Raw genomic sequence first — 15,962 nt, 5'->3', positions numbered from 1 at the left:
AAACAAAAGTCAAACAACTAAAAAAATAGTACAAACAGGTGTCAAACCAATTAAGTGAATCTGCTAGCAATCGACAATCAACAACCAACAACCAACAACCAACAACCAATCGTCAAACAAGCCAATGTCTCACTTAAGCTTCTTATGAATCCTATTCACCTTTTACAATGTTTTTTTTAAAAACAAAAATTTAAAAAATTTAACTATGATTTTAAGAAGACAACTTCATTCACCCCGTAGCGTCGTACTACCTCCGTTTCAAAAAGTTCTTTACGCTTAGAAAAATGTGTCCAAAGTATAAAAACTTTGACCGTAAATTCTCACCATTATATACATCAAAATATATTAGTAGTTAAATATTGCATTGGAGTTCGTGCAAATAGTAACTGTAAAGATCTTTTTGAAACGGAGGTAGTATGTAATACGGAGAGCCACAAGCCTAACCTCAATTCAAGCACACAACACCTTAACCTTGGTCACACACTTAGACTACGCACTTCCCTAACACTAACGACATTGCACGACCCAAATGTCGTACTCCTCACACAAATACACCACCCTTACAATCCAACCTTTAAAATTATAAGGCTCACCAATCGTTAAAAATTGACTCGATATGGTAATATGATATGTATAGATACATTAACCCACATTAAATAACAACGACATTATAATTGATAGTAAACTCAATTTTATAGATTTACCGGGTAATAAAAAGGGTGAAATCTCGTCCTCTGGACCTCTACCGCCCAACAATTTGAGCATCGTGGATGAGGTAATTAGTCACATCATGTGTCTCCATTGAACAATTAACAAATAGCTAAATCATAGATACACATTTCTTAACATCGCTCTGTTGCTTTTCATCAACTAAGCTATGCGCTGGATTAGGGGTGTGCAAAAATGCCAGGACCGAAAAAATGGACCGGACCGAAGGCAATCGGTTCGGTCTTCGGGCCGAGAAATATCAATTTTCGGTCTTCGGTCCGGTCTGGTTCGGTCCAAAACCCGATTGTGGACTGGACCGATTTTTCCTTAATAAATTATAAAATAAACTATTTAAAAATTTAATTCTCTCCTTTAATATGTTGTAAATATTACTATATTGTGATATATTTTATTTTAGCTTCCAAAAAAGGCCTTAAACAATTGGATTTTTATACATATTTTTTATTTTTCACCATAATTTTTAGAAAAAATAAAAAATACAGAGAAATAGGTCTACAACCGGTCCGCTCCGGGTTTTGGACCGATTTTTTCGGTTCGGTCCGGGTCCGAATCCGGTCCAAGCTTAATCGGTCAGGTCTTTGGATCTTGAATTATTAAATCCGATCTTCAATCCGATCTGGGTCGGCTCGGTCCGGCCCGTATTTGGACCGATGAACACCCCTAGCTGGATGGCTTAAGACCAGAGTCTCACACTAATCATTATAGATTCACAACAACAATGGAGGGAAATTTTCTCAAAAAAAATTAAACTCGCGCTCTTCATCGACCTTCTTATAAATACCCTTGTCAAAACGTTGACCCTACCATTTTCTCACAAGGGCAAAATCGTCATAAAACAAAGTTACGTCACCCACAGTATATATACCCTCACACGCCTCTATATATCTTTAGATCTTCTAACCTCCCGTTCGCAAAACAAACACCCCCTTCTTTCTCTCTCCTCTCACATAAGTATATCCTCAATCTCTCATATAAAAGTGTTTCAATCCTTCAACTTCAAATTCTCTACATATTTACATATAAAATACCCTCAATTTCAAACTCTTGGCGCTTGATTTTGATTTCTCCTCAGCCCTGTACTATATAAAAAGTTCGAAACTTATAAACCCTAATTTTTGAATTTTAGATTTGCTGTGCGATTCTAGTTTGATTCATGAATTTGTTTGATATTTTATGGTATTTTGTGTAATTTTTCGAATCTGTGTTGTTATTGACCCATTTATGAGTCGTGAAATGAACAATGTTGTTTCGCCGGTTTGAATTTTGGTCGCTTTTTGGATCCTGCGTCGTTGGTGAAGAATTTGATCGGGGGTTGAGGACGCAGTTGTTTTTACGAAGAATCGTTTAACTTTGTTGCTGGATTTTGTTAATATGATTAACTTTGGGGAGATTCTAGGGTTTCTATTTTCTCTCCAGCAAATATTTAAAAGTATACCGATTCATACCTATAAATTTCACCGGAAAATTGATCTACGGAGTAGCAAACATTGCGATTTTTAGTTGGAAATAATTCTGGGATTTTGTAATTTTTGCAAGTAACTGATTCTGGGTTGTAAATTATGTTCCTTTATGTTAATAAAAACTACATTTGTTCCGAAATGATACATACATTCTGCCACTAAGTGTTTAATTTCTTTGGGAGCTATGAATCAATTGATAACTAATGTGGTGGGTTGTTAAGACTTTGATTATGTACAAAATGGGTTATGCAATCATCTTTGTTCTGTTATTGATGGTTAATTTTGGTCTGCAGTTCAGGAGCTTCAGCTAAGGTGATAGTGTAATTTGGAAGAAAGAAAAGGGGTTGTGGGGATAAAAGTGAGAATAAATGGCAGAACAAAGCTTGGAAGGTAGCCAGCCAGTCGATTTAGTGAAACATCCATCTGGGATTGTTCCTACTCTTCAGTAAGTCTCTACGAGCTTATTGCGCTATGGTAGTAATGGACATATTTGCCAAGATACTGCAGTTTTGTTGAATTGTTAAGTTGTGGTTTTTCAAAGTTGGTTGTGGCGGTTTTGTGGTTGCATTGTGATTGTGTACTCAGCAGTGTAAAGAGGGTTGTGAGGAATGTTTACGATTTGATACTTGTAACTTGTACGAAGCCATCATTGTAGAAATGTCTAACTTCAATGTTGTAAACGACTATTATCCTTCACAATTTCCCATTTCAGTGGTTTCGAGTACATGTTTATCATGGCTTTATTTCTTATTGTGCACAAGTTGATGATATGGTATTGTAAGCCTAGGGATGTATGGTAATAATAGAACAAATTGATATGAGGTCCAAGGGAAAGATTGCATATTGGAGGTTGATTATCTGAGAATTTGTAGGTAGCTTACGTTGTTGAGCATGTAATGGAGACGGTGAACAATGTGTACATGAGATTTTGTAGATAGGTTCCTTCGTTGAGCATGTAATGGAGACGGCAGTAAATGTGTTGCCTGTGTCACTGTGTGTAAAAGCCTCGTTTTATTTTGGATATACTTGGTAATTGTAAGCTGAATGACGAGTCAGCCTCATAGTTTCTTACTTTGCGTTTTTAAAGTTCTACGACACCATAGTCCTTTTGCTTGTATTCTCTTTCTCAATGGTTACTCTTCTGTTGATTGTTTACCTGCTTTTTAATGGTCTTAATCTGAGGTCCAGGTAGTAGCACCATGCTGAATTTCTTTACCATTTTCTGATATCTGCTACTGTTTTATAGCCTTACAAAGTACTCCATCTGCTTAAGGTAGTGGGAGTGGTCATTTTCCCTTCCATGATTTTCTCAAATGGAAAGGGCATGTGTTATTTAAAGAAGTAATTTAACATTGGCTTATTGAGGATAAATCTAAGTGGTAAAAGTTTTTCTGTAATTGTATGATGAGCATACTGCAATACCTGGTTGTACACTTGTACTAGATTTTATTCCCTCTACTTAGATAGCCAAGATTTATTTCCTCTGGTTCCTGCTGCTCTCTCTGTCCCACTTACAGCAGGGGCGGTTATAAATGTTGGTATACATCAGGATTCATCTATATGTTGTTACCTCCTTGATGTGTTGCAGTGTTTCTAATCTGATTGTTGTTATCTCCTTGATGTGTTTCTGGCTACAGAAATATTGTCTCAACTGTCAATTTAGACTGCAAGTTGGATCTTAAAGCAATCGCATTGCAAGCTCGTAATGCAGAATATAACCCAAAGGTATATGATTGTCTCAAATGTGGAATTATCTTCATTCAATTTGCTTGTTATTGTGCAAAATACTAAATTAGTATTTTCTGTTCTTTTCAGCGTTTTGCTGCAGTGATCATGAGAATAAGGGAACCAAAGACCACTGCTTTAATATTTGCTTCTGGTAAAATGGTAAGTCTGAAAATTAATTTGCTTGCCAAAAGGCTTTTGTCTTTTCAGTTTAATGCTCACAGGGTAAAAAGCATAGCTAGAGGAAGAATGGTTAATTGGTTACTATTTGTTTTTTAGGTGTAACTTTTATCTATACTCCTCCATGGTGCTACATGATATCCCTCTTTAATGACAACGTGTCAACAGATTATAATGCTTGCACAAGGCAAAGAAAATGACAAGACATTTTAATGGTGGTGTTTTGTATATTTTTTTTGACTGTAAGCATTGAGCTTTTGAATATCAACTTTTTAGCCTAAGGTATTGAATTGGGTACAGCAATAAACAAAGGGAGTATGATAAAAAAGTTTTTGAGATATGTACTTCGAGGTTGCGGAAAAAAAAATGAAACCTTTATTTTGTTAACTCTACTTCATTCCTAATGGAGGCCACATGATGTTCCCCATACCCTTGAAATATGTGTGAAGTAACAACTTGTGTACTGGATGGGTAATGCTTAAACAAGGCATAGAAAATGACATGACATTTAGTTGGTGTTTCGTATATAAAGTTGTGACTTTAAGCGTTGATCTTTTGAAGTTCCAACTTTTTAATTGGTTACAATTAAAAACAAAGGGAATTATGATTAAACCTTTATGTCGAAATATGTTTGATGTAACAATTAAAAACCTACTTCATTCTTAAAGGAAGCCACATGATGTTCCCATACCTCTGAAATATGTTTGATGTAACAATTCTTATTTTGGAAGGCTTTATATACTAGTAGCTACTGTTTAGGTATCTACAATTCTACTCTTTCAGCCGATTCCAGTAAAAATGTAATATTACTAATGTTGCTCATTTTTTGCTAAGTATGTTGATTATTAAATTGGTGTTAATTCTTGCTTATTGTGTGGTGGTTACCTTACAACTCAGGTTTGCACTGGAGCTAAGAGTGAGAATCAATCAAAACTAGCTGCTCGCAAGGTATGTTTTATGCAGTTTAGGTGTTTGTTACTGTTGGTTGCGTGTATAATTGTGTTTTCCAATGTAAGTTACAATTTTCCCTGATGTTATCTCTTTCAGTATGCTCGAATCATTCAGAAGTTGGGATTTCCAGCAAAGTTTAAGGTATTATTTCATAGATTAGTTCTAAAAATTATTTGTAGCATTTAGTTTATCTCAACTTGAACATAATTTTTGTGGTTTCAACTAGTGGGTGATGATAAGTGAATCTAACAACTTCATCTACTTCTGCAGGATTTCAAGATTCAAAATATTGTTGGGTCATGTGATGTTAAGTTTCCTATCAGACTGGAGGGGCTTGCATATTCTCATGGTGCTTTCTCTAGTGTGAGTATATTCAGCACGTATTCCTCCAGCTCTTTTACTACTATCTGTTATGCATGCGTGCTAGTGTTCTTGTGGATTTCTATAGCCTGGCTGTAGCCAGCCAATTAACGATGCTGATCATCGTAGAACAGTTACATATAATATTTATGTCCGTGGCTACTGGTCTTTGTGTCTGACTATTGTTTCCTTTTTTTTTACTTGTTATGTGATAAAAAATGGATCCAGGATTTCCGGTTCGGAGAGGCACTTATACTATGTAAACTGAATCTTCAAATCAGTCAGATTACATATAAAAAAAATAACTGTAAAAAGATGTTGGGAGGATTAGAACTCCAGATCCTTTTCTTCCCTTTCAAAAGTCACGGAAGCTTTAAAGCATTGAGATTTACCACTGGGGCAACACAATTTTATTGCTAGTAAAGCGCATATATTCTATATAAACTAAACTTCGGTTTTGGTTTCTAATTTTTTTTAGCAAAAACTGTTTTTCAGCCGGCGTGCCACGTCCACCCAGGACACAACATACACCCCGCCCTGTGTGTGCTAACAAATAACCCCACCCCTACTCCATCTTTGGTTTCAAAATAGAGTTCTGTTTAGCAGATTGACTTTCCCGTAGATTGATCTTGATGCTCTGTAGTCTGTACTGCTACTTTTTGTCTCTGGGTGACTTGTTCGGGATATTGGTGGAAGATCGGAAGTATTGATCATTTGATTTCTTGCATAAAAATAAATCATCGTACCTTTTTTTTCCTATTTTCTTGCTGATTTTGTATTTTGTTAATAACATAGTAGTGATGGATACTCTCTCCTTCTTTGTTGATGTTTAGTATGAACCGGAATTATTTCCTGGCTTGATCTACCGAATGAAGCAGCCCAAGATTGTGTTGCTTATATTTGTGTCAGGGAAAATTGTTCTCACAGGAGCTAAGGTAAAAATTTGAATTGTTTGTTTTCTGTGTAAGCAACTCATATCTTCTGCTGATCTATGCTTTCCCCCCATCTTTTTAAAAAGGGTTTTGGCGTCTTGACACACATAATTATTCCAGTGTTCAATTGAGCCTTCTTTTTTACCTTAGATATATATGAACTAGTATTACCTAATCATTGGCTCATTGCAAATACAAACAAGATATTGTTTTGCATAATGCACGTCTCCCCTTGTAAAATTCTAAAGTAAACATTCCAGGAGAATTAAATTCTTAGTTAATTGACGTTTTGTCTTATGATCTGCAGGTAAGGGAAGAGACTTACTTGGCGTTTGAGAACATATATCCAGTGCTTACTGAGTTTAGGAAAAGCCAGCAATGGTACAGAAAAACTGCTTCTTCTATCTTATCTATCTTTCCCTCTGCAAGTTTTTGGATTTTGGTCAAATGCTGATGCATAACCAACTTTTACACTTATCTAATTACGAAAGCACATACCACCTTTTACACTTATCTAATAACGAAAGCACATATCAACTTTTACACGTATCTAATTACGAAAGCACATATCTAATTACACTTATCTAATTACGAAACTGCAAGTCTTTGGATTTGGTCAAACGCTGATGCATAACCAACTTTCACACTTCATACATGTTGATGCAAGTCTTTGGATTTTGTTCAGTAGAATTTTGACCTACAATTTGAACTAGAGAGAATGTGTTGAGTAGATTGATTCTCGCTCCGTTTTTGGTGGTCTATCATCTTTTATGTTATGTGACAGTGAATTACAAACTACTGTTTTATGTCATGACAGATGATTATCATGAAATCAAGGGAGTTGCTGAGCACATCTGTTCTAGGAGTTTAAAACGCCTCTCATCAACTTAACTGTAAATAGATGAAAGGATATGCTGGCGCCTGCTTCTGGTGGATTTGATGATAATTCATGATGTGTGGCTGTTGGTGTCGTCCAAAATCATTTTTTTATGTCCTCCCCTATCCCCAGATGATGATGTATAAGCTTCACGAACTCTTTTAAGTGTTCAAACAGTAACTGACTAGAATGAGAATTACATAAATTTTGGATAAAAATTTCTATTCTATATAGTTTCTGTTACTTGTTCTCTCTCTTTTTAACCTTAAGCTTGGTATGAAAACAATTAACATTAAGATTCAAAAGATATAATTGTAGTTTTATATACTCTCTCTGTTCCTGAATACTTGCAAGTTTGTAGATTTATATGCTCCCTCTGTTCTTGAATACCTGCAATAGTTTAACTTTTGCACTATTCATATATTAATGTTGACCTCATTTCTTGAATACTTGCAATAGTTTAACTTTTGCACTATTCATATATTAATGTTGACCGAAATTTCTTACTACTTTACTAGTATACAAAATTTAATGTTATTGTGTAATATGTTGGGTCAGTTTTTCACGTAAATTTTATACAATATTGATCTTTAAAAGCTTTTACTAATATTTTCCATATAATTAGGCTCGGATTGTGTCTTTTCCTCTTATCATCCTTTGAGCTGAGTCTTAACAGAACAATAATCTAATCCTATAGAATATCGTGTGAGTTAAACAAATAAAAAAAAATGTTACATTATTTGAGATGTTTCAAATGAGTTCGAGGGGTGAATGAGCTAAATTTGAATGAGTCTGAAAAATCTTAATAAAATTTAATTAATTAAATATTCGTGAAAAACTGACCTGACATATGAGAAAAATCTTAAGATAAGATCTCTTTAATGTTGCTCTTAGCATGGTGTGATACTTTATCAAGTTTCGAAAAGTCAGATGTAAAGCAATAATCTCATGTATAATTCAGAATTTTACATATATACAGGAAAGCTTTTAACAACTGCTAATTAAGATTAGCAATATACACCAAAAGTTCTACAAAAGAAACACACCACTAATCACAAAACTTCAACCATAAAACAACAACTGAAATTTATTTAAGTACACTACTAATTACTCCCCTAATTGATTTCAAATCTGAAGTAATATCAATCAGTTTCATGATCAGGAACAGGGGAGTACCAAGCAGGGTGTTTGCCTCTATGCCTTAACATCCTAGTAAAAGAAGAATCAGGCATCATTGATTTCTCATCTTCTTCAATTTCCTCAGCAGTTCTGGGCAATCCATCTGGTATATGTACATGAATCTTTCTTTCGTCTTCAACCTCCGACTTCGTGTCTTCTTTCGCCTTATTAGATCCCTCTTTGTGTGCTTTGTGAATGGCTGCAACTCCATGGAGACAACTTATTAGAGACTTCATTCCACCTACTTCTATTATCAGCCTTTCCACTTCTTCTTTTGAAGCTTCCTTCTGTGAAATATTTAACAATAACATAAATATCTTAGGCTGCATTCTATTCACCTGATTTTCACTTATTTTTCCTGAACTTATCTGAACTTATTACTCCGTAGAACTTATCAAAACTTATTTTAGTTATAAATTGTACTTATCCTTTTGAAGCCTCCTTCTGTAAAGTATTTAACAATATGATGAATATCTTAAATGACATCCCAAACCAATCAAGATGTTTTGATTCTACAAACTACATGGATTGTATATTCAATCATTTCGATTTTATTACGAAAATGCAACTAGAGCAATCAACTTCTTCTTCCCCTGAAGTATTTCCTTGATTCCGGAGCAATAGTCACATATACGAAGTACGATTTTGAGATATCCAGAATAGATCTTAAGAACTTAGGCCTAAGCTTCATTTTTGTTTCCAAGTTTCTATTTTCTACAAAACTCAAAAAAACTACAGAAATGATAAAGGTCGCAACATGCGACCTTTAAGCAGTGTCACAGTGGCACACCTATGTGTCATAGATGTATTTGGAAACTAAAATATTTAAATTATAACCTATTATACATGTCATAAAAAAGTAGGAAAATCTTAATATTCTAATTTACAAATTTAATAATGTAATTTTTTATTTCAGAAAAATAATTCTAATTTATATAGGAAATTAGAAAAAAATACTTTTAATTATTTATATGATATAGGAAATTAAAATAAAAAATACATTTACTAATTTATATTTAGAAAATAAAAAGTACATTACATTAGAAAATAAAAATTAGGAAAAGGATTTCGGTGGGGTTTTGGCCTTTGGGGTTTGTTCTCCTAAATATGAAAATCATATGACTTCCCGTCCAGTTTCAAATCAACATGATTACTAAGGTTCATTTTTTTTGGTGTTTTCGGATTCGGGGAGAGTTCTGGGTGGATAGGTTCCCCCTCCTAATTGTTGTTGCGGGGGATCGAACACGACTCCCGAGTCCTCCGAGTCCTCCAACCAAGTTCAACCCCAATCCAAACAATTGGTATTGAGGTTCATTATTCAATCTAAATAATCTTATGACTTTCAAAGATTAAAAAAACCGAAAACGAGTCCTTTAGGCCCGTTCGGTATCGATTTTTTTTTTCTTTTCAGTTTTCTGTTTTTTACAAAAATAAAAACTAAAACATGCAAACCACAAAAAGTAGTTTTACTTTTTTTTGTCAGTTTTCAAAATCGAACAAGATTAGTATAAGTAGGATTATATTTTAGTTCCTTATTCAATCTAAAAACTCAAAACTGACTCTGAAAAATAAAAAATTATACCTCGAGATCTTTGAGCTCGAAATAAGCTTGCCAACAATCGTACGAATCTTCACCTTCAATCACTGAGCAATAATCTGCATCAAACATCAAAAATGGCAAAAGCCCATTAATTAAAAAAAAAACTGCAAAAAAAAAAATTCAACATTAAGCTAAAATGTAATTGAAAATCAAAGAACTCGTACCAGCAAGCTGATTCTCAGATTTCTGAATCAAAGGAGGATCTTTAACCGATCTCTCGAATTTGCTTCTGCTAAAAGGCTCCAATTTTGGTACCTTATATTCATGATTTTTGGCATTGCAACTTATGATTGAATTGAATCTCTTTGAATTATTATTATTGGATTCTAGTAACAAACTTGATGAACAACAATTAGATGCAGAAATTGCCATTGACCCACTAATCATTTCTTTTATTTTACGGAGTAGTTTGTTTTTTGGATTTGGTTTTGATTAAGTTTGAGTTGGGGTTTTTTCTTTCTTTTTTCGGAGAATAAATGGGAAGATATATCGATAATAAATTGAATAAAATAAAAAAGTACTGGAATTTTGTGTTTGGATAAGATTAAGATATTTTTCTTTTGATATTTTTTATTTCTTGGGTGACAAACTAATCAATTGTTTTTTCTGTGTGATGGGTGAGTGGTAAATAATCATAACGTGGGAGCAACTTGTTCCCAAATGTTCCAATCTAGGGGCCGCGCCGCCGCAGCACCTAATCATGGAAATGGGTGGGATTTGGATCGGGTGGAGCATCACCCGCATCTATTACCCGTTTTCATCCGCTCCACCCGGTCCATCCGTCACCTGCTTTACCCATCACCCGCATTTCGTTCATCCATCACCCGCGGGTAAATCGGGTGGATCGGGTAATATTCGGGTGAAAATTATTACTCCCTCCGTTCCTAAATAAGTGTCCACTTTGGAATTTACGCGGGATTTAATAAAACTGAATTGTGCGTAAGAAGTAATGATTGGGAATGTTTTTTTTTTTTTTTTGGGAAAAGAAAAAGTAGATAATTGTTTAATGTTAAAAGTACAAATAAAAAGGGATGTGAGGATTGAAAAGTGGGAAAAGTGTAGAATGTGTAAGAAAAATTAATAATGATTTATAGAAAAGTGGGAAAAGTGTGTGGAAAAGTGTATAGGAAAGTGGGAAAAGTGTATGTCCAAAAATGGAAACTGAACACTTATAAGGGAACGCTATTTATTGGAACTGGACACTTATTTAGGAACTGAAGGAGTAACAACTACAAATTCACCACCTAAGAATATGCATAATAATTAACCAAAAAAAATCTTATATACCTACATTTACTACCGAAACATATAATTGTTTCTCATCATGCATAACTCGTAACCCAAAAAAATTAAACAAACACTAACTTTAATAAATAATAGATTTACCAACACATTTTTATGTTTAAAACAAAAATAAAAATAATATATATAAAATAAATGGGTGATGGATCGGGTGATAAACGGGTGGTGGGTCGGGTGATGGATGAAAAAACATCACCCGCATCCATCACCCGCTTCACCCATCACCCGCTTTTCATCCATTTATTTCGGATTTTCATCGGTTTAATTAGAACGGGTGACCGGGTTATTGGATCATCCACTGGATATTTCCATCCCTACCAACAATCTATGAAATTTTTAAAAGACCTTTTTTTTAATACACAGCGGAGAATTATATTAGATTAAACCGAATGAACGGTATCGGGAATACAAACTACAATGGCCATAACCCAAAAACTGACGGCTCAAAAGTTACGCTTATACCTGCTTCTAAACATTCCAAAAGCCCATCCAAAAACTTCACCTAGCTTCTTTAACCCATATACTACATAAACACATTTTAATCCATCTAGGTGAAGAAAATAGATCTTAGTTAAACTATTCTTCCTGCAGTATGCCCTTCCCCTTATCCTTATTGCATCCCTGAGCACTTGTTCCAGCTTGAGCAGTCGAAGTAGAAGATCCCACGCCATCTTGTCTGAAGGGAACCGGAATCGAGCCAACTAAAAACTGATATTCCGAAATTTTTAAAAGACCTAATCAAACTAATTATAATTTCTTTTTTCCGAAATCTCATAATTTCTTTTTTAAAAAAAGATAATTAAAGGCAAGTTTTCCGCATTGACTGAACTTTTCCGGACATTGACTTGTACGTGACATTTATCATGGACATTGACTTGTACGTGACATTTATCATGGACATTGACTTGTACGTGGCATTTACCATTGTTGCACATGACATTTATTCCAACTTGTTTATCATGAGCTCAATGGTAAAAATACTAGAGAATTTCTTGGAATCACTTGTTAAAAATGAAACAGCCTCGATGAAAGATGCAATTTTTAGATTATAATCGGTTTATGAAGAAGACGTAGGTTCAATAAAAAAATGCACTTTTTAGAATTCGCTTAACTCCAGAAGAAGACAAAGAGAAATTGGGTTCGGATAGCAAAATAAAGTCACGTGTGCTGCTCGTGTGCAAGTCAATGGCCGGAAAAAGCTCAATCAATGTTGGAAACTTGCCTTTGGCTGTTTTTCGCAAAAAAAAAAAAAAAAATTACATTAAGGTGTGATTTTACAATATATATAAGATCATTTTGCGTAAAAATTGGGTTGTAAAAGGTCATTTTTGACAAATTTGCCACACAAAAAAAATCTCTTCATGATTAGCGAACTAACTTTAGGTAGATAAAAGATGTTTAAAAAATATAATCTTTGAAATACATTGAACATATAATCTCGCACGCATCGCGTACATATAAAACTAGTATAAAAGAACTAATAAGGCTGCGTCAAAATAACAATTGTGTATTTTACCCTTTACTTAAATCATAAAAATAAAAAACAAAAATATTTAGAGAATCAATTTAAAAGGTATTGACCTAAATCACATAATATTTAGCTAGGGAAAATTTCAAAATTACAAGATATTAATAAAAATTATTGTGCGTATATGTTTAAATTATAAGCACACATCACGTGCATAAAAAAACTAGTTGTGGGTGTTAGTCCGGGTGAACCACCAATGTTTAAAAAGATCATGGACATAAAACTTATATAATAAGTAGATGAATTTTATTTTAGTTAGAAGGTAAGAAGAAAGATCCTACAGAACTGGTATCTCACAAAGGTATTTTTAGAAATTTGATTTCATAACCTCAAACTTTTACCACTAGATCAAGTCTTGCTAAAGTTATGAGATCAAGTGGAGCCTATAGGTAAATTTGGTTTTTGCTGGTTGCAATTTCACCGACAAGGCAACAACCAAGGACTCCGAAGCATGCAAATTACAGGTTATTTTGTTTATGTTGTAGACCTTGTAGTTTGTTGTGTTTGTAAAGTATTATGATTCATGTAAGTTTTAGACTATGTAAAAAAAAAGGAAAAAAAGAGAGATGATTTTGGAAGATTATCTTTAATTGTGAATATTGTCAAAATTCTAAACCGAACCATCATTGTGACATGGATGAAGCACGTGATAGTTAGTCAACTGTCATTTTTTATGATGTGGTATTGTGGTGTCATATTATTACGATGTGATATATTGTCAAAGTAGGGGTTGTACATTTATATTGAAGACATTTCGAATATTCCACAATGTAAATGTATATATGAATTGTAAGTACTTCGTATTTGCTAAATACTCGATCTAATGGTACATTAATTGTAATATTGTGTATGCTACTTATGATACATAATTTCAATTATAAACATTGGTATTGTTTTTATTAAATGTGATTAGAGTTTCAAAACCTTAAATTGTTTAAATCCCTTTTTCAGTTAAAATTTCAGATCATGGACCATAGCATACATCTATAATATTATCTAAATTTAACAAATACATATTAAATTGAATTAGAAAAAACGCAATCATTGCAATAGAGATTTGCCCCTATGCATTCCCTCTCTAACAATTTTGTTTAGTACTACCTTTCTTGAGGGGTATATTTATTTGTTGTAGTCCGGAGTTAGCATAAATGATATATCTAATGCAACCGATCATAAATAAAGAATTGAAATGAGTTGTGTAAAAATCGTAGAAAATTGCAGCAATGAACGTAACTAGTTTGTTGTACAATAAGCTAAACACAACGTGAAACTCGATAGAAATTTGAGGACGCACGCGGAAGTTTTGATGGACCTCAATTATATAACAAAATTGCATTTTTATAATTGATTACATTAATTAATAAGAATTGTACAAGAATATTTGTTTTAGTAGAACACTTGTTTCTACCTCTCATATTTCGTGGCCTTGTGGGAGCTCTCTTGATGGGCTCACCTCTCAACTCATGCACATACAACATATTTATAGTGTTTGTGGCTAGTTTCTAGATTTTTCTACACTTGTCATTTATCTAGATTTTTCAATTCTACACTTGTTATTTATCTAGATATTTCTTAACTAGATATTTCTTAAGTAAATTCTAGACATTATTTTAGCTAGATTTTTCTACGTACATACTTTACTACTGGATTTTTATATAGTACATTCTAGATTTAGATTTTTCTAGATTAACATTTTAACAAAACTCTCACAACTGGTAGATAAAACCCTGAGGTATAAACGAGCAGCTCCCCATTAGTAAGATAAAATGACAATACATATATACTATAAACATGGGATGTAGAAATAAACGAGAAGAAATGCGTTTACCGTCAACCAAATCGTTCGTGATATGATTGGTATCCATAGATCAACAAAGAAAAAATAGGGTTTGATGGAGGAAAAGATAAAAGAATCAATACCTAGTATTTAAAAAACATAAACATCTCCATTTCAAGGACACACAAGCAACATCATTTTGAAGACATGTGGCGGACACGTAAACAATAATATTTGAAGACACGTGGCCTTCAATCCTCCATTTCAGCTTCTATAACCTCCAAATTTAATTTAACTAGCAATTTGGCCCGTGAAATGCACAAGAGCAATTTATAAAGTGTTAAAATAACTTACATTGCTTGACATACAACAATTATTAGGTATTATGAAATTTTAAATTATTTATGTAAATTCATAAAAAAACATTATTGTAAGATATAAATATATAAATAAATAGCATTTAAGGTTATTAGTAAATTAATCTAAATAATATTTAGAGAAAACAATCCAACAACCGTGATAATATACTGTACAATATAATATCCATGATAAAACAACTGATTATTAAAATAATCATAATAAACATGGACGAAAATTAAGATTTGGCCATAGAAAATTAAAGAAGATACACGCGACACATAACATAAAACACGCACACATACCTTGGGAAAAATGTATGATGATATTTTTTTGTTGAAAATGATGATGCTATAAAGTTGATGGTGTTGTGATATGATGAAATGGTTGATAGTTCGATTTATTTATAAGGAGTGCAAGGAATATGAGAGGTTGATGGCCTATTTTGATTAGATGTTTAGTTTTCTCTTTTTTTGTAGTTAAGAATTTAAAAAGACTAATAACTTATACAAAGTAAGTATTAGTGTTTAATGTTTATTGTTATTGTTATTGTTATTGTTATGGAATATCAGTTGATTAATATAATTTAATTAGTTTATTAAGTTATGATTATTTATTGTATGTTTATGTTATGTGTGTCTTTTGATTTGTTTATTTATTTATTTAGTTTATTTATTTATTTATTTTAATAAGGGTGTCTTTTGAATTTTCTCTATTTTAATTATAAAAAAAATAGAAAAAATGTTGATTGATGAGGTGATGCCACTTGTCATTTTGTCACCTATGGTTATAGATTTAATTCAATTCAATGAAGTAATGAACGACAACTTTTATGTAAGATCGTCTTACCGAAAGACCACTTTAATTGCTTAACTAATTAATTTTGTTGTTTAACTTATTAGTTTTAGTGCTTAACTAATTAGTTACATTGCTTAACTAATTAGTTATACTGCAAAACTAATTAGTTCTTGTGTTTAACTAATTGATTATATTACTTAACTTATA

The 15,962-nt window shown here is 33.0% G+C and overlaps 2 protein-coding genes across 2 annotated transcripts; one reads left to right on the top strand and one right to left on the bottom strand.

Annotated features, from left to right (window-relative positions):
- Positions 1-1,613: 1,613 nt before the first annotated feature.
- Positions 1,614-7,541, top strand: LOC110794408 (TATA-box-binding protein). The gene is made up of 10 exons (XM_021999388.2): positions 1,614-1,819; positions 2,483-2,634; positions 3,827-3,914; positions 4,005-4,076; positions 4,992-5,042; positions 5,142-5,186; positions 5,316-5,408; positions 6,239-6,340; positions 6,645-6,718; positions 7,155-7,541. Coding segments are annotated over exons 2-10 (603 nt in total). The 5' UTR covers positions 1,614-1,819; positions 2,483-2,557; the 3' UTR covers positions 7,156-7,541.
- A 599-nt stretch (positions 7,542-8,140) lies between these two features.
- LOC110794407 (CCG-binding protein 1) lies at positions 8,141-10,515 on the bottom strand. Its single transcript, XM_021999387.2, has 3 exons — positions 10,158-10,515; positions 9,976-10,049; positions 8,141-8,680 (listed from the first exon to the last, which is right to left on the bottom strand). Exons 1-3 carry the CDS (start codon positions 10,378-10,380, stop codon positions 8,357-8,359), a joined length of 621 nt encoding a protein of 206 aa, XP_021855079.2. The 5' UTR covers positions 10,381-10,515; the 3' UTR covers positions 8,141-8,356.
- Between the last annotated feature and the right edge of the window lie 5,447 nt (positions 10,516-15,962).

Source organism: Spinacia oleracea, chromosome 4 (genome assembly GCF_020520425.1).
Source record: "Spinacia oleracea cultivar Varoflay chromosome 4, BTI_SOV_V1, whole genome shotgun sequence".
Taxonomy (NCBI): Eukaryota; Viridiplantae; Streptophyta; class Magnoliopsida; order Caryophyllales; family Amaranthaceae; genus Spinacia; species Spinacia oleracea.
This window is presented reverse-complemented; position numbering and strand designations above follow the sequence as displayed.